The sequence below is a fragment of the Balaenoptera ricei genome, chromosome 9 (assembly GCF_028023285.1).
Source record: "Balaenoptera ricei isolate mBalRic1 chromosome 9, mBalRic1.hap2, whole genome shotgun sequence".
NCBI lineage: Eukaryota > Metazoa > Chordata > Mammalia > Artiodactyla > Balaenopteridae > Balaenoptera > Balaenoptera ricei.
In genome coordinates, this window is record NC_082647.1 from 21,577,554 (window position 1) to 21,601,311 (window position 23,758).

At 54.2% G+C, this 23,758-nt stretch overlaps 1 protein-coding gene and 1 long non-coding RNA gene across 2 annotated transcripts in view; one reads left to right on the forward strand and one right to left on the reverse strand.

Moving 5' to 3' along the window:
- Positions 1-2,508: 2,508 nt before the first annotated feature.
- Positions 2,509-6,922, reverse strand: LOC132371797 (uncharacterized). Its single transcript, XR_009504973.1, has 2 exons — positions 6,289-6,922; positions 2,509-4,686 (listed from the first exon to the last, which is right to left on the reverse strand). It is a non-coding gene; the product is annotated as an uncharacterized LOC132371797 (long non-coding RNA).
- A 239-nt stretch (positions 6,923-7,161) lies between these two features.
- PODXL (podocalyxin like) overlaps positions 7,162-23,758 on the forward strand; it is a 43,902-nt gene continuing 27,305 nt past the window's right edge. Inside the window, exon 1 of the mRNA XM_059933364.1 lies at positions 7,162-7,483. Within this exon, the coding sequence (XP_059789347.1) occupies positions 7,420-7,483 (64 nt within the window). The 5' untranslated portion in view covers positions 7,162-7,419. The remainder of the gene's footprint in view (positions 7,484-23,758) is intronic.

Below are 23,758 nucleotides of genomic sequence, written 5' to 3' on the forward strand. Positions count from 1 at the left end.
ATGAAAAGGTTAGTTGGGGCCAGAATTTGGAAGCCTTGAATGCTGGGTTTAGGAATTTGGGCAACAGGAAAGCAGACAAGAGCTTGAACAGGTGAGGGACAGGATCTATCACATCTGATTCCAAGGATAACACTCTGGTGGCAGGTGGAGGGAAGGCAGGAGAGGAGGGAGGAGACAAGATGCTGAACCAGGGACCGCCAAGGGTACAAAGCAGAACTAGACACAGCTCCTTCCTCAAGGAGCTCGGGGCTTACAGGGGAAATTAGACACACACAGGTCAACATCCTGAGAGGAGGGACATGAAAAAAGCGACATCTACCTTCAGGTGGATGCAGGGAAATAAGGTGTTTATTTCCTCATCTGCAAAATGGATTAACGGTAATATAGTTACCTCTCCGCATTGTATGAGGATTAAATCATGTGAGGAGAGTAGTGTTTAGCACATGCCCAGAATACAGGCAAAGCTCCAAGCAATCCTACTCAAGCACACATTCTGGTCCTGGTCGGCCTCCAGGTAGAAGAAGTTAACTGCGTGCTGTTTTATTGCACCGAGCAGAGGACTTAGCAGGAGGGGGAAGGATGGTCAGGGGTTAAGTGGGAGATGAGACTGGAAAGCAGATTGGGCACACGGATCAGGAAGACTGAACCAAAACCCATGCCCTGGGCTTCTTTTATTTCAACTTAATTAGGAATTGATTGTTATCTCCCTCCCCCAGCCCCATCTCCACTGCCCATCACCTTTTGTTCCTGCCGTGGGACCTGTGGCTTTTTGACCCAGCTGCGTGAGTGTGGATACTTCATGCCCAGGCCATGGGCTATGTTAGAACAGTGGCTGGAGTTCTAGACAGGATCTGGAACCAATGCTGTTTACCAGCTGTGTGAGCGGGAACACGTGAGTTCAACTCTCCAGGCCTCAGTTTTCTTCCCATGAGATGAGGGTGTTGGGCCCATGATCTGGACCATCCACTGAGCCCCAGGCTGTCTCTGAATCTGAGGTGTTTGGGAATCCCGAAGATCATGGTTAGGTGCTAAGCCCTGTCTCGAGGGCCCTTGTACAAGCAGCTCCATTGCATTTGATGAGGAGAGACACCCTGATTTTGTAACCCCCAGCCCTGGCCTGCGTGGAGGCAGCCATGGTGGGAAAACCTGCCGTTCTGGGGCACGACCTGCTTTTCTGATCCAGAATGAGGGCTTCTGAGATGGGAAATGTCTGCTGAGGAGCAGCAACAGGAAAAAGCACAGAGTAATTGTCCTGTTGCCCCTGCTTCTCACAGGAGAGGCGGGCAGTGGAGCAGTTCTTTCATGGACACAAGACTATGACCCTCCATTTATTGAGTGTCAGTGAGGCATTATGCACTCCCTCACATTCTCACGGTGATTCTGCAAGATTCATGCTATTATTTGTTTTATAGAGGAGGCGGCTCCGACTCAGAGAGGTTAAGTAAAAGCCCAAGGTCACACAGCTATTAAATCACAGAACAAAGATTCAAATTCCAGCTGACTCACTCCAAGGCCATTCCTCACCTGCTGTGACAGAGAGTGTCCCAATCCCCCAGCTTCAGCAACGAAGTTCCTTTGCCTGAGATCAGTCCTTCCATCTCTGCTTCACATCCCGTCTCCTGTAACTTCTCCCTTTCGATGGCTTCTTCTCTCGGTTCGCACTCATGGGCATCTCTCCAATTCTACAGTGAACCAATACACACAAACCTTTCCCTCGACCTTATGTGTTCCCTCCTTCCTTTCACACCCACACTCAATGCCTCTCTTTCCTCATCTCCATAGACTCCCCCAAGGTATTGCACGTCATTAAAATCACTCTGGGTGAAATTCCCAGTGACCCTCTCATTGCCAGATTCAATCAGTAGATTTCAGTTTTTGCAGCAGGTGACACCAGACCACCTTCTTCTTACTAAAACATCCTCTCCCTCTGTTTCCATGGCGCCCTTCTCTCTTGGTTACCTCCTAGGCAGCTCCTCAGTCCCCGTCTCCACTTCCTCAGCCCCTTCCGTGAATGTTGAAAGGCTCTGCCTCCAGCCTCTTCTCACTGCCCAGCATCCCAGGCTAATCATCCTCTGCCATGGCTACAACCCCTGCCTGCACATGGATGGCTCTCCAATCTCTATTTCCTGTCCTGACCTCAGATCTGAGCTTCAGTGTCGCAGATACAACTTCTAGACCTGGCCCCGGAGTGCCCCATGGGTCTTCAGAGTCAACACGTTCAAAGTGGGATTCATCATTTTCTACTTCCAAACTTTCTTCTATGTTCTCCATCTCAGTTAGTGACATTCAACCTTGGCACTCAGATAATCCACGCGGTAACCCAAGTGGGAAGCCTAGACTCCTAGACTCCTTCCATGGCTCCATGCCCTCAACACACCACACACGCCACATGACACACCACGTCCACATCCAGTGTGTCACTAAGTCCTATCCATTCTGACCCCCAAATACCTCCTGTATCAGGCCCTGTAACTGAACGCACAACAGCCAATAAATTGAGGGGCAAGCTTCGCAGAGAAGAAAGATGCTTTATTCAGAAAAGCCGGCAATCTGGGGAGAAAGTGGACTTGTATCTAGAGACCAACTCCAAAGATTCTGTTCAGCCATGACAATTTTTAAAGGGGAAACAATCTCAGTTAATCATTAAGGCAGGAGGTCAGATTCTCCGTCATCTTTCCATTACATGCAGGCCTGCTGATTTCTCCCCATCTTCCTTGGGACTCTGTCTTGCTCACGTGATCCGTCTGCAATTGGAAGTTCTCTTGCCCTCGTGGTCCACCTGCAAATTTACTAAGGGGAAGCTGGGGGTAGAGAGTCAGTCATTCTTTTTTTTTTTTTTTTTTTTAGTCATTCTTTAGCTACTTAATTCTTCATTCTTATTCCTTCTAATCCAGGAAAGGAATCAACAGGTTAGGTAAGGCCTTGTGTATGTTTAGAAAAGCAGAAATCAGGAACTTAGTTAAATGTTGCCTAACGATCTCATCTTTATGGTTAAGGTCTAACGAAAATAGGGATGAACAAACAAAAAACAGGCAAAGGAGCTGCTTACAGCCCCTCCTCTTTTTTCCCACCGCCATTGTCTGAGCTCAGGCCCTTCAGGGACAGGAGCCTTAGCCTCCCAAAGCACTGTGCTCACCTCCAGTCTCGCATCTGACCCCCGAGCCTTCAGTCCACTGCAGCTAGAATGATCTTGCTCACTGGAAAGCTGGTCTTGTCTCCTCCAGCTTATGACCCTTTGGGGATTCTCCACTGTCTAAGGATCTCACCCCACCCGCCTCTCCGGCCTCATCTTCCATCCCTGCCTGCAAACCCTGCACTCTACTTAGGGCAAAACACCTGCCTACAGTTCTCAGGTCCCCTCTTCACTTTCACATGTTGCTCCACCTGCCCAGAGTGCTGTTGCTTTTGTTCTTCCCCTGGTGAAGTCCTACTCCTTCTCCGAGACCCTGTTTCCTCCTCAGGAGCCAGCCCTGACCTCCCCAGGTGAAGCTGAGCCTGCCCTGCTCTCTGCCTCCCCGTGCCTGCTCATGACACTTGTTACAGCCTCTACGGCACCTCAGTTATGTTTGTGTACAGGTGTGGCTTCTCCCCTGAGAGGGTGGAAGCTGTATCATCCGCGTCTGCATTCTCAGCACCGTGTACAGGGCCTGGCATTCTATGCTGTCAGAGTAGATGCTGTTGAATAATAATAGGTAAGTGTATGACTTTGGGGAGAGGTGCCCAATTTGAACCTCAGCTGATATTCATAGAATCACAAAGCTTGGCAGTCAGAGATAAAGCCCAGCCTTGGAGATAAAATTCAACCACTTCTTTATCTATTCAGCCTTTGGGTATTGAGCACCTTCTTGGGGGCGGGCACCACTGTACTGGGCACTGAGATTCCAAGATGAAAGAAATGCCATCCTGGGCCCCCAAGGAACTCAGAGGTCAGAGATTAGAAAGCCAAAGTAAGAGCATCCTTGGCACCTTATGAACAGTGATGTGGCCCCAGGATGGATATGTGGGCTTTTATTTTTTATTGGGGGATGTGGTGCTTGGAGGCTCTGTCCCACCCCTAGATGTAGATGTTGTGGATGGAGATTAAAGTTATTAAGGATGCGGATCAGGAGGACTTTATCACACCTGCATTTAAGGATGAGTCAGCAACATCACCAGATTGCAGGTGAGGCCAAGTATCATGACTGCTCGCTTTGACTGACAGCGACCAGGGGAAAAACCATGGATTTTTAAACCTGTGCCATAGATTCCTGTGTAATACCTACCAGTTGGCATTCATGTTTGCATTCAGTATCTACATCTGTATCTGTATCTATATGATGTGACGTGCTGTTCCGGGTGGTCTGAGGAAGTAGGTGAATGAGAGAGACCCCACATTAAGAAGTTGAAAGCATCTGTCAATGTCATAAAAGACAGAGACTGAGGAACTGTCATCAACTGTAGAAGAAATTGGACAGAAAAACTAGATGCAATGTGGATCCTGGATGACTTCCTGGGCCAGAAAAAGTACGTGAGAAAAATAGGTTACAAAATTTGATTGAGGTCTTAAATTAGTAAATAGTATTGAATTGATGTTAATTTTTAAAATTTTGGTCATTGTGCCATGTTTTCTTCAGATGCTAACCTTAAAGGAAGCCATGTAAAGGGTATACAGGAACTCTCGTAGTCTTCTTGCAACTCTCTGTAAATCTAAAATTATTTCAAAATAATATGTTAATAAATATAATTGTCTAAAGCAAAAAAAAGTTGAAAGTCTCCTAGGGGAGCTAATGCATGCATACATATAAACAAAGTGTAATAAATCTCAGAAGGATTATGGACTAGCATCTACAAAGTGCTATGAGTTTTGACTATAAACTCAGGTGTTCTGGGCCAGTGAACTAGCTAGTGGGAGTGCTGTGTTAAAGGGGGTCCAGGGCACAGGCCAGGTACCTGGGGCAGTTCTGCTCACTGACCACAGGTGATCTCTCAGCCTGGCCAGCCTCATTCCTGAAAGCTCCATTTGCAGCAGGTGGGAGGATGATGGGGTGCTGCTGGCTACGGGGGAGGGTCGAGGGCATCTCTGATTCTGCTAAGTCTTCAGCTACAAAGAGCTGCCCCTTTCCTACGCTTGGATGTCTGCCCTCATTTTAATTTTGCACAATCTGGTAATGGGACCAACCCCAAATCATGTGAATTTGAAGTATACACTCTCCCTTTGCAAAGTTAACACGATCATTTCTAGATTTTTGGAGCCGTTGATTGAGTGCAAAACACTTGAAATCAGAGAGCACACAATACAAAAACTTTTAAATCCCAATGTTTAAAGCGTATTGCTTGGTTTCAGAAAGAGAAACAAGCCCTCTTGTTGGCACGGATATTTAGAACAGTACCAAAAAGTATAAAAGATAGTCACACACACACACATCCCACAGTATTTATAGGGAACACACTGTCTTTCCCATATGCGGCACGGAAAACGGGGCCAGAATGATCCTGCAGAAACTTCCTGATGAAAACAGGCAAGTCAGCCATTCCCAAGCCTGAGCCTGCCGCCGCGGAACCCCAGCCAGGGCACCAGCGCTTCCTTCGCTGCTCCAAAGATGCTGTGCCTTTCCGGCAGCGCCAGCGTGTAGCCCACTTAAGGGGCTCAAGGAGTCCACGGCCTCTGACACGGAGCTGAGTCCTGGGGACACCCCTTCTTTCTCCCACCCCTCGACCCATCTGGCAGAAAGACTCCAAATTATCAACGCAGGAGTCACGTGAGCCAAACCTGGCGCCCCCCGCCCAAGAGTTAATCCCCCCTCCCCCTTCTGGGTCTGCTTCCCTTTCCCCGGCGCCAGCCGTGCGCCTCCTCCGCAGGGGGTTCCAGGATCTGCATCCTCCCAGCAGCTTTTGAAAAACAAAACAAAACGAAAAACAGAGGGGTACTTCTTTGTTCTTTCACCGGGTTTCCTCGGTTTACGGAATTCAATTCCCACCTCCATCTCAGGTCGGCGAATTTCTCCTTCCAGTACTGGGAGCGCCGGGCCGCTTCATTCCCGGACACTTTCTATGTTCCTGGTCCTGTGCTAAGCGCTCGTCCTGCATTTTATCTTAGTTAAGTCTCATAGCAACCCTCTGAGGTAGGTGTTGTTATCCCTATTGCACAGACGGAAAGAGCTGAGGTACATGGAGTCACTTGCCCAGAGTTTTACAACTAATAGATGAGCACAGCTAGGTTTTGAGCTCAAGTCGGTTTTGATCCCGAAGCCCTAAATCTTTATGGCTGTTCTTGATAGAGTGAGAGTCAGAACAACAGCTAATACTTACTGAGCAATTACTACACGCCAGGCACTGCGCCAAGTGTCTCCAAACTTGATACTTTCAGAAGCAGGCCTGACAGTTACCGGTTATGTGATCTCTAGCAAGTTTCTTAAACCTCTTTTTCAGTCAGTTCCCTGCCTGCAAAATGAAGCCGAAAACATGGCTGTTGCGGAGAGTAAATGAATTAATATATGCAAAGCACTTAGAACACAAAGTGGCACATATTAATCCCTCAAAAATTTGTCTTGTCTTTTTTTTGTTAACGACCACCTCCATTCACAGGTGAGGTCGGTTCAGAGAGGTTAAGCCACTAATTAGTCCAGATTGCCGGGTGCAGACCCTACGGCGCAGACCTGCTCAGAAGGCCCGCCCGCAGGTGAGTTGCACCTGGCAAGTGGGAGACGTGCTTCTCAGGCTTTGCAGCAAAACGCGCTGCAGCTGGGAGGCCTGGAGTGCTCCTTAGCGAACACACAGCCCTGGGGGCCTCCTAGCTCCGGATCTGGGCGAAGAGGACCCCGGCAGTGAGGGGGGTCCCGCCAGACCCCCTCAGAAGCACCGCGGGCGACACCTGCGCTCCCGGGCGGGCGGCCCCGCGGGCAGGGGGCAGTCCGGCGCCTGGAGCCCCCCGGCTACCCCTCCTCCCGGCGCTCACGCTCACACCCCCGCCCGCGCGGGGGCCGCCCGCCGGGAGCCCGGAGCCCGCCGCCCGCCGCGCTCCCCCGCCCGCCGCGCGCCAGGGCGGAGTTTCCTCCTCTGCTCATTGTTCTCCGCCCAGCACCGCCCCGCCCGGCCCCGCCGCCCCGCCCGCGCGGTCCTGGGGGAGGGGAGGGGGCGGGGGCCGGCGCGGACGGGACCGGAGTCGCAGCAGCCGCCGGCAGGGCCGCAGCCGCGCAGACGCCGCCCGCGACGCAGCCGCCCGCCGCTCCTCTGCCGCCTGGCTCCGCGCCTCGGCCCGGCTCTGCCGCAGCGGCCACGAGGAGGGGCCTGCGGAGCGCGACTCGAGAGTCTCGGGTCAGCGCCCGGCCGTCCGAGCCACCGCCAGGCCTCCCCGAGAGGCGCCCACGCTCCTGCCGCCCGGCCGCCCGGACCCTCCGCCAAGCCCTCAGCCACCTGCTCCGGGTCTGAGGCCAGGACACGATGCGCTCCGCGCTGGTGCTCTCGGCGTTTCTGCTGCTGCTGCCGCTGTCGCTCTCCCAGGATGGTGAGTGGTGGCTCGGGCTCCGCCGGGACCCGCGTCGTGCCCATGCGCCCCCGGCCGGGCCCGCCGCTGGGAAACCCGCCGCTCCTCGTGGCGGGACCGGGAGCAGCCCCTACGCGCACCACTGGCTGGGGCCACACGCGGAGCCCTGACCTTGCACCATCCAAGTCCCTTCCCACCCCGAGAACGCCGCAGGTGCCGGGCTCCGAGCGTGGGTCGTCCGGGGCTCCACTGGGGTGGAGTGGCCGTGGATTGTGTTGGGGCAAACAGGGGCGCGCGGGCGCTGATTGGGTTTGCGGTCCTAGAGCGGGGAATTAGGGCACCGCGAGGCTCCACGCTTCCTCTGGACCCCCAGGGTCTGATCGCTCTTTTTCTCCGTGTTTGTCCCCGAAGCAGGTGACAAGCCTCCAGTAACAGCCCTCGTGGCTATGTGTTTCGCGTTCGCAGAGAGGTTTTTCCAAGCATTGTGTGCCGGCTTAGCTCACCCGAGCCTGTGCTGGAGCGGGTGGAGAGGGGGAGGGAGTAAGGGGGTCATCCACAATCCCAGACTCACCTGAGTGGGGGCTCTGCCTCCATGTCACCAAAGGAACAGCTCCCTTCTCAGTGCCTGGCCAGGAAGGTGAGATTCCCTTCCAGCCCCTTTGTAGAAGCAAGAACTTCTCTCATGAAACAGGCTTGGGCTGTGCCTTAGAAACATCTCCCATATTTCTTTTAAAGGTGAAAATCTGGGGGGACAGGTAGCGTCCCAAAGCGCCTAGGAACAGCTGGAGTCTCAGCCCCAGGAGAGAGATGCATTTCTTTCTTGCCCACCTGAGCAGGTGTCTGCAGGGAGAAAGAGTGATGTTTCCACTCTAGGGTCAGGAGGACTGTGGTGACAGCCCAGACAGGGAAGGGACCCTGCTCCTGGTAGGTGCTGCTGTTTGGGACTTAAGTCTTAGGGGAAGGATGGGGTGGGATGGCAGTACAGTCTCTTCTCTGCGTCACAGGGAACTTTGCTGATGGGAAGGGGCTGGCGCTCAGAGAGTGAGTAGGTTTGGGCATCCTCCGGTGGGCGGCCCTGTTACTTCACAGCCTGGTCTGAAAGGGATGGGCACAGCCAGTGGGTGAAGGGTGTGCACCCCTGGAGGAGGGGTCGCAGTGTGAGGAACGGTCGGGACAGCTCTGAGGATGGCAGCCACCGCGGATTTGCACAACCTGCAGGGCTGAGAAGATGCCTGATTGTGGCCGCTCTCCTCAGCCCTGCTCCCAGGAGGGCAGACTTCAATTTGGGCTCTGAGCACCATCCAGAAGGGAGGTGGACTGTGTCAGGAGGGATGCGCTATAGTTCCCAGTGCTTCTGAGATTCAAAAGGCTGAGCTTGGAGGAGAGGGTGGAGGTTGTGGGACGGGAGTCCTGCTGTTCTGTCCTAGGAGGAGAGACTCCGGAGCCACCCATGGGAAAAGCTCCAAGCCCATCTCCCTGCTGGCTTCAAGGTTGGGACTGTCTTCCCTGGCATCTGCGTACTGCCCCCAAACCCCGTCTCTTCCGAAATCCCTCCTCAAGACTAGCATGGGGCATGGCGCATGGTAGGAGCTTGGTATGTAGTAAACAAATACAGTAAAGAAAAAAGGAACCATAACCCTGCTTCTGCCTCCACCAGCAAGTCACCTGAGCCCAGGTGCCCAGTTTCTAAAATGCTATTACAATATGCTGTGATAAAGGGAAGTGCTTTGAAGAGTGTAAACCGGCAAGGGAGTATTACTGTTATAATTATTTGCATATATTGTGGCCAGAAAAGGCTGAAGGGCACAGGCTCGGTGTTTAGTGGCTATGGTAGATTTCACACTTTGCTATAGGGACTCAGTAAGGACTGCTCCATCTCTGCCCTTCTGTAGGTTGCAGTCATCTGGGATGACGAACCCCCAAACTGCTGGAATCCTGTGATTTAGTTCTAAGCAAGGTTTATAGTGGAACAAAGGAATTACCCCCAACGGGGCCCTGGGAGCTTACTTTCTCATATAGGTGGATCACACAGCCTACAGCGTCAGCAGCGTTCAAACCAGGGCCAACAGCTCATTAGACCCCTTTTCAGTGCTTTTTGGTTTGATATACGTTTGGTCAAACCATATGGCAAGTCGCACCTCTGAACCTGTTTCCTTATCTGTAAGATAGAAAGGGCAGAGGGACCTCTAGTTTCACTGTTATAACATTTCTGGGCTTTTGCTCGAAAGGACAGGCTGACTGAGTACTCTGTCTTCTATGGGTCTGATTGAGTCATTTGATGGATGAATCCTAGGCAAGGGAAAGGCAGCTTGAGGTGGTGGAAAACACTCAAACTTTGGATCAGACAGACCTGCATGACTGTAGACCAGATAGTGAACCTCTCTGAGTCTGTAAAAAATGACAACAAATCTCCACCTTGCAGGCTGCTCTGAAAATGAGAGATAACATATTAATGAGTTTGCCATTGTGCACAACTCATAGTCAGAGCTCAGAAAATCCTAGCTATTATGATTAGTAAGCCATATGTGTTGAGCACTTGATCGGTTTAAGGTGCCCCCAGCATCAGGATTCTGCTAATGTTTGTGGGTGTCAATTAATTGCTAGGTAGTAATAGAAACTGAAGCTTAAGTGCCACACAATGGGGGAAAGGGAGGCACATGTGAGAAAGCGGTAAGATTTGGGAAGGGGCGATCTGGGCGAGGTGAGGTGGGGTCATACAGGGATTTTAAAATAAAAGGGTCAGTGTGGAGTAGGAGACCCTTCCTAGGGTGGCCGAGGCGGAATGAATTCCAGGGTGTAGCGAAGACAGAGATCATAAGCTGGGGGCGTGATGGGGGTTCTTCAGATGGGATCAGTGAGCTGCAGGGGGGCTTTGGGGAGGAGGTGAACTTTCAGAGCCCGGAAAGAACATTCTGTGGGATGGGGTTAGGGGATGGTGGGTGTTCCTAGTGTGGTGCTGCTTGGGCTTGGCTTTGAGGCAGGAGTGAGCAAGACATAGTGGGGCGGTACCAGGAGGAGACTGGTTTAAGCAGGCTGAGAAGAGGAGGAGAGGACGGGCTGGGAAGGATGAGCGAAGACTCCGAGGGACACCAGGTGGCAGCTTGGCCCAGAGCTGCAGGGTGTGGCCACCCAGGGAGGGGCAGAGGAGCGGAGCTTGGTGAGCCCAGGAGGGTCCTCGGGGGGTCGCCCTGGACCTAGAGAAGGCAGGGCGCAGAGGTAGGGGACAGGCAGCCCCACGCATCTGCTTTTCCCTCAGGAATCTAGGTTTAAAGGGAGAGGAGGGGCTCCTGCTGAGTGCGGTTTGGATATCTCTGCCCTTTGGAAGCTGAGAGAGGAAGGGGACTCCACCTGGTTTGAATTCCCCTGGGCCGGCGGGGGCGGGGAGCTGGAGAGTTAACTCTATCCGTCCTCAGGTATCTTCTCTGCTGAGAAGCCTTCCCAGGTTTCCTAGATGGAACCCAGTTATGTTCCACAGTCTGTGTGGGTGTCTCCCCGGCTGCTAAGTGGTAAGCCCCTCAGGGCAGGGCCAGCGCAGCTCAGGAGATGTTATCTGGACCCTGGTTCTCTGGGGGAACTGGCCCTAGCCCCTGGCTTCAGGCTGTCCGGAAGTGGGGCACGAGGCCAGCTCACACCCTGGCAGTGATGCTGGCCACTGGGCTCTTTCTGCAGCAGCCAAGAGCCGGTAGGAGCACTGCGGAGGGTCGGGGCTTCTGGGCTTGGGAGTCTGGACCAGACTGGCGGCTGCTGTGAGGACAGCTCAGCTCCTCGCCCTCGGCTCCTAAGGGAAGTGGGAGGAGCCCTTCGGACAGCTCTCTGCACTTGCTGGGAGGAGCGTCGGGATTTAGATGACCCCTACCCTGGGAAGGGCCGGCTTCTTCACACCCCGGGGGCCCTCTGCAGGTCTGCTGAGTGCAAGCTGGAGCTCAGGCCGGAACGGACATCCTCCCGCATCACTGGAGAATGGGAGTGACCGGCCTCTGCCCACCCCCTGCGCAGCAGCCCGAGCCTGCCTGGAGGCTTCATCAGACCGAGAGGCCGGGAGCTCCGTCCTCAGCTCTGGGCGCACTTCCTATCTGTGCCCATGGGGTACGATGCAGGGCAGGGAGCTCGGCTGGGTGTGTTGTGTGTCCTGTGTTGTCCCATTCCCAGGAACGCCGGTGCAGTTGTGCGGGTCTCTCCTTGTCTTGTGTCCTTGCACTGTGTGGGGCTGTTAGAAGATCAGATCAGGTGGCAGATCTGGGACTGTGGCTCTTCGGGCCATACTAGCCTCACGAGTGTAGGTGTTCTCTTTAAGGCAAGCCTTCGAGAAAATCTACACAAAACATCCACTATAAGTAGCCTCTTTATATTTGCAACAGCGTTGACCATAAGATTCATTTAAGTAGGCAGCCGCTGGCTGTTCAAAACAGAATTCAGTTGACAAAGGGTAGTTTCCACACCACTTCTAAATAACCCGGAAAATCAGAGAACACAGAATTTTAGAGCTGGGAGTGTTCTGGAAATCATCTTCTACACCGCCCCCCCATTTTTCAGATGAGGGGATGCAGACCAGGGGGTTCACTTGCTCAGGTTCTCGGGGACTCCCGTTGGCGGCTTCCCGGGGATGTGTGTGCACGTGTCCGCAGCCGTGGTACTAGTAACTGGACTCAGCCTCAAGGCTCATTCTTCCCTGGGCATCGAAGAAACTCACTCCAACCCTGTTAAGAAAGGGTTGCATGGTGGTGATAACTCTGTAGTGTGCCCAGATTCTCTCCCCACCCCTCCACCGTCAGGGTGAACTGAGGCTTGGAGCCACTTTGTTACTCAAGAGTTAGGCTCCCCGAGTACCATGTCACAGCGCTGGCCCCGTGCGTCGTGACCGTGTGTCTTGTCTGCCATTGCCTGTGAGCCTCTGGTGTCCACAGCCTGCAGTCAGAATCTGGACAAAGGGCTGGTGCGAACCTCTTGTTGGAGGACCAGTGCACAAAGGCAGCATCATCTGCAGGTTCAGGAGCGGCCCCTCCCCACGTGTCCCCACCCCATGCCCTCATATGGCGCTGAGCCCCGCCCTGGACCACTCCAGCGGCGGCCATCGTCCTCCCAGCCACCCATCCTTCCGCCGGCCCCGCCCCTCTCCCTGAGCGCACCACCACCACCACCCTCTCTTCCTTTGTAGCCTTATCCCCCTCGGGTCAGTCACCTCCAACTTCCCTAGGGCCAGGGCGCAGGGTGGCACCCCGTCCGCCAATTGTCACGGCCGGAAGGCTGTGGGCCTCAGCCCAGGGGGAAGAGAGTGCGGAGGAACGGCTGCGCGGGCCTTGCCATGCAGTTCCGGGCTGGGGTGCAGGGAGCCTCCCAGAGCCAGGCCCCTGGAGGCGCGTGGGCTGACCCAGGAGCCATCAGCTGTCTGACCCCTAACCTTCCAGCTCCCTGATCCAGGTCAGCGTGGAAGGGACAGTGGGAAGGTAAGGAAGTGGGGACACTTCTTAATTCTTCAACTAAGGGTAAGCTAGGTGTGAGCCGAAGCCACGCCCCCTTCGTAGCAGAAATGCGCGAGCTCTGTCCGAGGGGTTCCTCTGCCCCCATCCGGTCGGACTCCTGTGCTGACCTGCTCTGAACGTGCTGCTTGGGGCCAGTGTCTCCAGCCAGGGTAGCACGAGGTTACCTGTGGACAGCCTTTATCTCACAGACCATTCCAGAGAGGGGGAGACGGAGGCCTGGGCGCCAAGGGCCACGGTAAAGAGCAGTTCTTCTCCCAGATGTCCCCATGCCTCACCCCTCATTTCCTGCGGCTCTCCGCTGGAATGCCACCTTCTCAGAGAGGCTTTCTGGGCCTCCACACCCTGGACCCGTCTCCCCCTATCATTTTCTCTGTAGCGTGTATCCCCTGATGGGCACTCATTTCTTTGTCTCGCTCTCAAGTGGATTGTAAGCTCCACGAGGGCAGGGACTTCTGTTGGTCAGTGCTGTAGCCGCAGCACCTATAACAGTACCTGGCACACAGTAGATGGTCCATAAATATTTGCTGAATGAGTGAATGAGCAAGTAGGTGGCAGAGCAAGCTGGTTTAGAATCCGAAGTCTTGTCTGCCAGTTCTGGGCTCTCCAACTGCAAGGCTCCAAATCTGATTCCAGAAGAGAGGCAAGTGGCAGGGGGGCTGGGCCCGTGCGTGGAGGAGTGGACACAGAGGCAGGAGGGGGAGCTGCCTTGTGGTCCGAGGTGGCTACTCAAGCTCCAGCTGTCAGCAAAAAAAGAACAAGAAGGCTGCAGCTCCTCTTCTGAGGTTACCTGCCAGAAACCACACACACCCTGTCCAGTTACGTTTTGTTGAATGGAACTTAGTCCTGTGGCCACACATAGCTGCAAGAGAAGCAGGGAAGAGCACTTCCTTAGGGAAGAGTGATCTTTATTTCAGGCACTCATATGCCTAACCAAAAAAGAGTGGTTCGGTTTTGAAGAAGTGAAGGATGGATATTGGAATAGGTCCCTGGCACATGCTACCGTAGTCCTGGTCCCTGGTTTTCTCTGTCCTCAGTTCTCACCTCTCCAGTAAGATCAACTTTGCATCTGCATGAGTGAAACAAGGAGTTTTCCCCCGTGGCCTGAGGCTCTGCCACCTTCTGGCTCAGCCAGGTCCAGCTTGACCCTTGTTTTTTTGTGGCTCCAGCCTTTTGGCGCTGATGGAGCAGCTCCTTGTGATGCTCAGGGAAACTGGGGTCCCTCCCTTTCCGGTCCCTCAGCCGTGAGCTGCACCAGTGAGCCAGGTGCCCAGGAGACTTCCCATGAGCAGGGCCTCAGCCAGGGCAGGCATAGGGGAACCTGCTGTCCCCCACTTGTTTCTGGATGGGAAGGAAGAATTTCTGCGCCCCATCTTCCTCTTCGCACCTCAGCAGGGCAAGTACAGGGCAGAGGGAGATACTGTTCTTAGGAGTTTGGTCCATGGACACTTGTGAGAGCAGCTGGAGGCCAGTGGCTTTTAAACCCAGTGGAGATGTTCTGTGAGCTGTCTTAGGGGCCACCGAGAGCTTGGGGTGGGTGCACACCTGGAGGGGAAAACTAAGAGTAGGCCAATTTTGAGGGGGGGGGGTGCAATTCACATCCCCTGCACTTTGTGCCGCTCTGCTTTTACCTGTTCTGTATGGCAGGTAGGTCTCCACAAAAAAATTCCTTTGAGAGAAAAGTTCTTCTGTCAAAGAGGAGGGAAGAAAAATTGAAATCTCTTGGCACGATGCCCCAGGCTTCAAAGTTAGAAGCTTGGGTTTTGGTCCAGGCTTTGTCACTTACTACCCTTGTGATTTCAGACTTGTTCCCTGGCCTCTGTTTCCCCAGCTGTAAAATGGGCATCATGCCTTCCTCAACAGTGAGGGTTAACTATGAGCATGTAGGTGGTGTGCCTGACACATTTCAGTTTTATTTCTTTGATTGGCTTCAGTTCTAGCCCAGTACGAGGTGTGATGAAACCGACCCTGCTACTGCCACCTCCCACGCTGCTGCTCCTTGCCGGCCTGAGCTTCCTCCTCCATGGCCCTCTCCCCTTCAGTCACTGCCCCACAGCCAGCCCTCTCGGGATGAGGGCCCTAGTTCTGGGAGGTTAGTTCTACACCATAGCACTGGATGAGGGTGGTTAGGGTGGGCTCAGCTAAGGAGGGGCTCCGATGGCCAGGCCCACACCTTCCTGGTTCCCACCCAGGTGCTTCTCACCCCACCCGCTAGGGGCACTGCCCTTCGCTTTGGGGCTTCAAGTCAAAACAGGCTTTCCTGAAGCCACCTCCAGACCCTGACCCTGGCAGCCCCTGAGGTTCTGCCCATCACACTGGGAAATGGAGTTTCCCCATCCCACAGCTCTTTCTCTTTTTCTTCTTCTTTTTTTAAAAAAATTACTTAACTATAGTTGATTTACAATATTGTGTTAGTTTCAGGTGTACAGCTTCAGAGTCTTTTCCATTATAGGTTATTATAGAATACTGAATATAGTTCCCTGTGCTATATATAGTAAATCCTTGTTGTTTATCTATTTTATATATAGTAGTGTGTACCTGTTGATCCCAAACTCCTAATTTATCCTCTCCTCCCTGCCCCCTTCCCCTTTGGTAACCATAAGTTTGTTTTCTATGTCTTTGAGGCTGTTTTGTAAATAAGTTGATTTGTATTATTTTTTTAGATTCCACATATAAGTGGTGTCATATAGTAATTGTCTTTCTCTTTCTGACTGACTTAGTATGATAATCTCTAGGTCCATCCGTGTTGCTGCAAATGGCATTATTTCATTCTTTTTTTGTGGCTGAGTAGTATTCCATTGTGTGTGTATGTGTATGTGTTTATATATATATATACACACACGCACATACAGTGTGTATGTGTGTGTATATATATATACACACACGCACATACACACACACATACACACACACACCACATTTCCTTTATCCATTCGTCTGTTGATGGAAGTTTAGGTTGCTTCCACGTCTTGGTTTTTGTGAATAGTCCACAGCTCTTTTCTACCTGGATAAGTGCCCCTCTGGCCACCGCTGCGCCACTGGCCACCCCTGCTGCGCTGCCCCTGTCCAGCATGTGGGTCTGAGTCTCCCCCTCTAAATAGCTTCCTTTCTCCTCATCCAACCTCACCCTGAGTCTGCACCAAATTCCCAGTGACACTGTCCAAGCCGGGCAGCGAAGCATGCTGCTGGTCTTTTCACAGCCACCTCTACATTTTCTTTCTCCGAGAAGGAAGGAGGGGAGAGGAGGCACATGAGGTTACAATCCAGCGTCTAACGTAAACCAGGGAACTGAATATTTCCTCCTGAAGTGAGATGTAGGAGGAAGATAGGAACTCCTCACAGAGCTGCCTTTGGTTTTCTGCACCATAAACGCCAGTGGGGCATTGCCCTGTGCCTCAGTTTACCCAAATGATAAATTTGGACTAGCACCATATGGGTTTTTTTTCTTTTACAACTCAGTGAAATGAGCTGTGTCCCAAACAGTCCAAAGAGAACACGAGTAGTCCTCAAGATATTAATAGCTTTGCTCTCAGTAAATGTATGATAAATGAATAAAAAATTGTTTTATGAATAAAAGGGAACCATGATCCAAAAAGTTTGGGAAATGCTACCTACTTTTTTCCCCTTCTTGGAAAGTCAGCACATGTTAGGATTTTCAGTGGTCCGAGATGGCCTTCATTACCTTTGTCCACGCCCGCGTTCCCCAGATGTACTTTAACTGTGGAACCTTTTCCTTTTCTCTTTTTGGTAGAACAATCTATTGGGGAGCTGCTGATGTAAACATAATGACCAACTGTCCCAGTTTGCCCAGGACTGAGAGATAGTCAGGGATGTGTGACTTTCAGAACTAAAACCCAGACAGTCCTGTGGAAGGACCTGGACCAGGATGAAAAAACATCCAACGTAAAAATACAACCGGATGCATCTGCAGCGTTGCTAAGCGAGATCTTCTTGATGTGGTGATGTAGCCGTAGCAGGCCCTCCTTCCTTAGGGGCTTTATAGGAAACTGCCTGGAAGGTTGTGGCCACTAGGAAAGCTGCTTGTACCTGAGTGTGGGCAGGAATGAGTGACATTCAAGGCTAGTGGCCCCTCTTGGGTGCTTAACAATAAAAGTGCTTCTCCGATGGAAGTTGGAGCCATCATGAGGAGAACTGCAGCTGTGTGTGTGTTTCTGACGGTTGATCTTTCGGCTCCGATGGGAGCAAACATGGTTTGCCGGTTGCTTCTGGCTTCTTTCCTGTTGTGCCTCCGCCCCTGCTGCTTTGAGCCCCTGATCCTGACGGCATTGCATGTCTGTTTTAAATTCAGTCTGAGTCTGTCATCCTGCCCCAGGCCTTAGAGAAGGGGATTCCAGAGCCAGCACCCTGCAATGGCTCACCAGACGCAGTGGTGTTTGGGGCTTTCTCCTTAGCGCTAGATAAGCAGGGTGCGCTGAGATACATGGATCTCATCCACCCTCAGGCTGTCATTTTCCTGGGATTCAGGGAGCCAGGTGGCAAAAGGGGTGCATCTTGTTTGCTGAGTCACCAGCTTGCCTGTGCTTCCCAAGCTGCCACTGGTAGGTAAGGCACCTACCTTCTCCCAGGCAGGTCCATGAGCCGGGGTCCCCTTGCTCAGGGAGACATAGTCCTGCACCCCAGCTCTAGGGGACACTGCCTGCCAGCTGCCCTGTGCTGTCAGCCCGCTCCCCAATATGCCGCTTCACCAGAAGACCCCCAGAACACCACACAAGGTTGCCTTCCCGCCCTCAGGTCATCCTGGTGTCAACTTCTCTGCGGCTACAGTGGGCCAGGGCACTAGAGAGCTTGTGCCATGGACAGCTGGCTCTGGGGAGAGGCAGGTGGGAGCTGGTCCGCAGGCTCTTGTTCCCCCCTTGGCATCCTGGGAGGTTGCAAGTAGGTGGAGAAACACTTTGGCTTTGCTCCCCAGCCTGGGGGGAATCTGGCTCCAATCCCCTGTATATAGTAAATCCTTACTATATATAGTAAGTCCGATCCTGACCACACAGATTTGCATCTGTGGATTCCCTGGGCACTTCTGGGCAATTGTTTCTACACACCAGCTATAACTGGCCCTGGGGTCTCCTGATAATTAAGCTTTGGGTCTCTGTGTGTGTGTGTATGAGTATGGGGGCGGGGGGCGGCAGGCGTGGAGCACATGCCCAGGAGGCTGTGTCTGAGTTCGGTGTTGAATGAAGAGCAGGGAGGAAAAGAAAACAGGTTTGCAAGGGGAAGATGCTCCATCCACTCGGGGCCAGCCATCCTCCCCGTGGGCCTCACTTTTCTCATCTGTGAGGGAGGGGCTGCTACTTAGTATTTCTCAGTGGTCTGAAAGGCCTGACTTGCCTGATGATCTCGGCCCCAGAACTGCCGGCCTAAGGGGAATGGATTCAAGTTTGTGGATCCATCCAGGAGGGCCTAGGGGAGTGGGGAGACTGGGGGGAGCCTAGACTTGACAGCGTGATGCTTTGAGCCAGCAGGGATGGCTGGGCGCGGGGGAAGCTGTTCTCATCCCAGCTGGCTGCTGTGGACAGCCAGTGACACCTTGAATTCCTGGAAAATGTGAGCCCCTCTCTGCTCTTCATCTCACCGCAGGTCAGATGCCTCCCCCTCCCTATCTAAAGGCAAGGAGGGGAAGCAGGCGCTGGAGCCAGGAGCGTATGGGCACATACCCCCCAGGATAGAGAGCCGCACTGGGAGTTGGACCACAGAGTCCTAGATACCAAAGGAGGTGTGACCTGGTGCCCGGGACTCTGACCATCTGTTTGCCCGTCTCTCCCTTGTTGGAGGGGGATCCACGATGTCTAGGGTCCTTCTGGTTCTGACATTATGATCCAGGGATGCAGAGGAAAGTGATGTCTGCCTGGCTTCTAGAACAGGGGACATACCCAGACTAGTCATGGAGGGCTGTGTACTGAGCCACATCTGGTTCTGGCTGCTCAGTAGCTCTCTGCCTCTCTCTGACCCCTGCTTCCCCAGCCTAAGGGGTGGGCATCAGCTCCTCTTCTGGCTCCATCTTTAGGCATGATGCTACCACTATAAAAGCAAAGACCAGTCTGTAAGGGACCAGCATCTTTGAAATCCTGTGGCCCTGGGTCCAGAGCACTGCACCCACTTTGCAGATGGGAAATCCAAGGCAGGAGGATCGTGGTGGTTTACGCAGAGTCTAGTCTTCCACTTGAGCACTTCCGCCTCAGTGCTCGGAGCATAGGGGTGGCCAGATACACTTGGCCCAGATATCTGGGCTTCTGCACCCACTCAGAGGGTAGTGAGATGCAGTGAAGAGAGTGGGGAAAGGTAGGGACAGGAGCACGTGAGGCCGAGGACAAGAGGTGGTGCCTCCCCTTCTCCAGCCAGGAGAAGGAGCCCTGGGTCTGACTTCAGAATCAATCTTGTGTGATCCAAGCAACACTGACAACCTGTCCTGACCTGCAGAACCTCAGAGGGAAACATTTCATTTTGCTTCTAGTTTCTTCTGAAGAGCTGTGAAATCACTGCGTGTGTGCGTGTGTGTGTTTTCACACCTTCTGTTGCCCACTTCAGGTGACATGGAGCCTCCTCGACTACTTTTCGGGGGTGACTTTTCAGCCGTTTGGACACCTGGCTCCGGCCGGGCCTGGCCCTGGGATTCCTGATTCACTTCCCTAGGTGGAGCCCGTAGGAAACTGAGCTTCCTCCACTGGCTCTGAGGTACCAAACATGAGGACCACTTAGCTTTGTTTAAAAGGAACATGGCTTTTAACTTTCCCTGCAGGCCTTCGGGAGGGGGGACAAGGGAGCCAGCCCTCAATTGTTTGTCCATATTCATTTAGGAGGTTTGTTTGTTCTTTTTAAGCAACACCCTGACGAGACCCCCACTCCCCACCAGCAAGCAGAGCTCCCCTGTCCTCAAACACCAAAGAAATCCAGATTCCCTGCTCTGCAGGGAGCAGGCTGACAGCCTCAGTTCCCACCCGTCCCCCTCCCCGAGTGCACACACATTTAGTCTCCTAAGGTGGATTATTCTGCAGCAAGAAGGATGCAGGTGTTATTCCTGGAAGGGGAGACTTCTCTCCAGGACAGAAAAAAAAAAATGTTTGGAAATTTGGAAAGCTGAGCTTGGGGCCTTAACTCAGCTTCCAGCAGGCGGAAACCGGTCATCGCCTGGGAAAATCGCAGGCCGCGTTTCACAGAGCTCTCTCCCGGCAGCCGCCATCCCACCGTCTGTGCGGGACTTCCCTCTGGCTCCTGGCCCTTGTTTGTTTTCGGCCGGGAGTGGCGACTGGTCCCTGGCGGAGGTTTCTAGGGGCAGCCGAGAAACCCGTACACATCTGGCGATTTTCACGGCTTCGGGAGGGGAAGGGTGGCGTGGGAGTGACAACGTGCTCCTGCGGAAAAATACTTACCGAGGCTGTTTTTGAACTGGCTGCTAAGGGAGGAGCGGGAGGCCAGCCGTGCTCCCGCGTTGGCTGCAGCTGTGCGTGCTTCCCGGGACTTGCCAGCAGCAGGTGCGCCTGGGGGAGGGATGCGGCCGCCAGGAGCTGAGCCGGCAGGTGGTTGGTTGGTGCTGGGAGTGGGGCAGCCGCCTCCACCGACAGCCCCCCCCCCCCAACTAAAGTCCTGCCCCCCAGTCTGTGCCTGTGTCTCCCCAGCCCAGCGTCACGAGGGCACCTCCCCCCAGAGGGTGTGGGAGACCCACATGCGATCCTGGGTAAAGCTGGCAGCTCAGTGTCTGGCCGCCGGGACAGGCCTCAGTAGTGCTACTTATAAGCTTAAGAGTAATGAGGATAAACTGTTTCTGATCGGTGGTTGGTGGAAAACTGCACCGTGAGAAGAGAGAGGAAACACATACCCACCTGTGCCCTTGGCCTCAGACCTGACACAGGCGCAGCGGGACACGCAGCGCCTGCCCTCCTTTCCGGAGCCCTTGGCCCAGACATTGGCGTCTCCAGCTCACAGCAGGGTGTTGGCAAGGTTGTCAGCCCGCCTTCCCATGGGCCAGACCTGCCCCTCGGAAGATTTGGAGTATTTTGACATTTTCCCCCAACGCTTACACATTTTAAACAATGTTCATTTTGTTCTAAGGTAGATATTTCTCTTTCCCCTGACTCACAGGGAGACCAAGGCCCCAGGAGGCCCCAGGCTCACGCAGGACCCAGGTCTCCCACCCCCAAAGCTCGTTCTTCCTGTGGAGGCTGACTGTACATCACACAGGTGGTCCTTGAAACAGATGTTAACGATGAGCGAAGGCTCTCTGCCTCCTTCCCAGGGTGCTGTCCTGTCGCCCTGACCTTTGCACGGGAGTCCTTCCCGGCGGGCGAGGTGAGTCCAGTCAGCCGGGCATCACCCCGCCCACCCGTAGGCCAGGGGCTTGGCCGCTGCTGGGCTCACTGCCGGCTTAGACAGATCCGGATTCACATGGTCAGCAGCAGGCGGAAGGATTAGGAGGCCCGGGGAGGGTGTTGTTTCAAGGGGGTTAGTCCGTCTTTCCAGTACGGGGAGTGCGACACACCCGACACACCCGACACACCCGTCCCCAACCTCAGGTCAGCATGTGCACGCGCCTCTCATTAGGCACAGCGGGACAGGTGGCTCAGAGGCAGGAGGCTGGTCCAGGACGGGCACGTCCTTGTGGGTGGGGGGAGGAACCAGGACAGGGGCCGCAGGGGTCTCGGGTAGAGGCAGGACCGAGATTCTGGGTGGCTCAGTTGATGAATTCCAAGCTCTCCTCTTACCTCTCTGCCTTCAGCAACAGAATTATGATAATGAGTAATCCAAAGAATGTATTTAGAAGCTTCCTGTTTCAGGGTAGGGCGGGGTTCTGCCCTCTGACCCCACCTGGAGAGCTGGTGGGGGGCAGTGTGTCGCCAGTCTGGCCCGTGACTGTCACTAGGAGGGATTGCAGAGCTCCTTGGAGCCCCCTGTGAAGGCCCCCCCCCCCACCCCCCCCCCCCGCCCCTGCAGGCCCCGGGGGAGGGGGTGGGGCAGGGCTGGCGAGCGCGGCCCCTCCACCTCTTCCAGGTATGTCTTCTTTGGAGAAATGTCTATTTAGGTCTTCTGGTCAGTACTTTTTTGTTTTAATTTTTAATTTAATTTAATTTATTTATTGTTTCTGGTTGCGTCGGGTCTTCGTTGCTGCACGCGGGCTTTCTCTAGTTGCGGCGAGCGGGGGCTACTCTTCGTTGCGGTGCGAGGGCTTCTCATTGCGGTGGCTTCTCTTGTTGTGGAGCACGGGCTCTAGGTGCGCGGGCTTCAGTAGTTGTAGCACGTGGGCTCAGTAGTTGTGGCTCGCGGGCTCTAGAGCACAGGCTCAGTAGTTGTGGCGCAGGGGCTTAGTTACTCCGTGGCATGTGGGATCTTCCTGGACCAAGGGCTTGAACCCGTGTCCCCTGCACTGCTGGGTGGATTCTTAACCACTGCGCCACCAGGGAAGCCCTGGTCGGTACATTTCAATACAAGAGTTTCCCCACCTTCTTCACCCAGAGTCAGACACTTAATCAGATTCTTTCATCTTCACCCACACCCCTCAGGGTGGGATGGGGAAGGACGCAGAAGTGAGGTAGCTTCAGTTCACCGAGGAGGAAGCCCAGACTGAGAGGGAGGGGCGCATATCCAGCATCCCCTCCCGGGTCCCCGCCCCGCCCCATGTGGTCCCTAACACCAGGCCCTGGTCGCGGAGCCCAGCGGGCCTTAAGCAGCTCTCACAGAAGGGAAGCTCAGGCTGCCCAGGCTTTCCCTGCTGACACGGAGGTCTGGGGTCACTGGGCTGCCCCCAGGAAAGCCCCTCCCTCCCTCCCTCCTCTCCACGTCTCTGCCCCACCTCTCCCCCGGGCTTCTCCCAGTTGGTGAGGAAACACTTCCTGGAGCCAGGCTCCACCCAGGCCTCCGGTTCCTCTTCCTTCCCCAGGAAGATTCTGGCTTACCCCCTTGTCTGGGAATTCGCTTGGCCACAGTCACCCTGGTGCTGATCTCCCCCACCCTCCCCTATGCGGCCATGCCTCACCGGGGAACCTGGGAAGAGCCTCGTGTGCCCCCTCCCCTGCATCAAGGCCTGTACAGATGTGAGCATCCCAGGGGAAGAGGCGAGTTTCCGCATGGCTCTGTGATGGGGAAGATGCGGCAGGGACCCGACTCGGGGCTGGCGTGGAGGAACCCTTCCCCTCTCCCTTGGAATATAATCATGGGTGACGTTACCTGAGCACTTTCTATGTGCGCTCACTGCTCTGAGTGCTTAAAGGTGTGAGTTAGTTACTGTTATTACCCACCTCTTCACTTTTGACGGAAGCGGAAACTGAGGCATAGAGTGAAGAGCCTTGCCTGGCACGTGACCAGCGCGTGGTGGGACGGGGCTTGAACCCAGGTGGTTGGGCTCCCGAGTGCGCGCTCTTAACCCCTACCCTGTCCTGCTTTTGTGGAGAGGGATGGGGTGGGGCGGGAGAAGGGGTCACACGTGGGACTGGGCAGGGGTGTGTGCACATCAGATCCGCGTACCTTGGGCTCTGGGCCACACTCCAGGTGTAGGGGACAGGAAAGAAGGAAGAATTGCTGGCCTGGAGAAGAAGAGGTGGGGCAAGGTCCTCTGGCCACAGCCCCCTCCCCCGTGGGGAGGAAGGTGCCCAGGTGAAGCCTGCCTTTCTCCGTGGCTGGGAGATACCCGTGCTGGACAGTGGCAGCCCTCTCCCACCCAGGGAAACCGCCGGACAGGGCCCTGCCCTGGGAGCAAGTGTCGGGCAGACCAGCTGAAACAAGCTGATAAGGGCAGAACAATTCCAGATTTGAAGAATGCCCAGAACGATCTCCCCCGAGGGGGCAGCTCTGGGCTCCTCTGGGAGAGGCAATG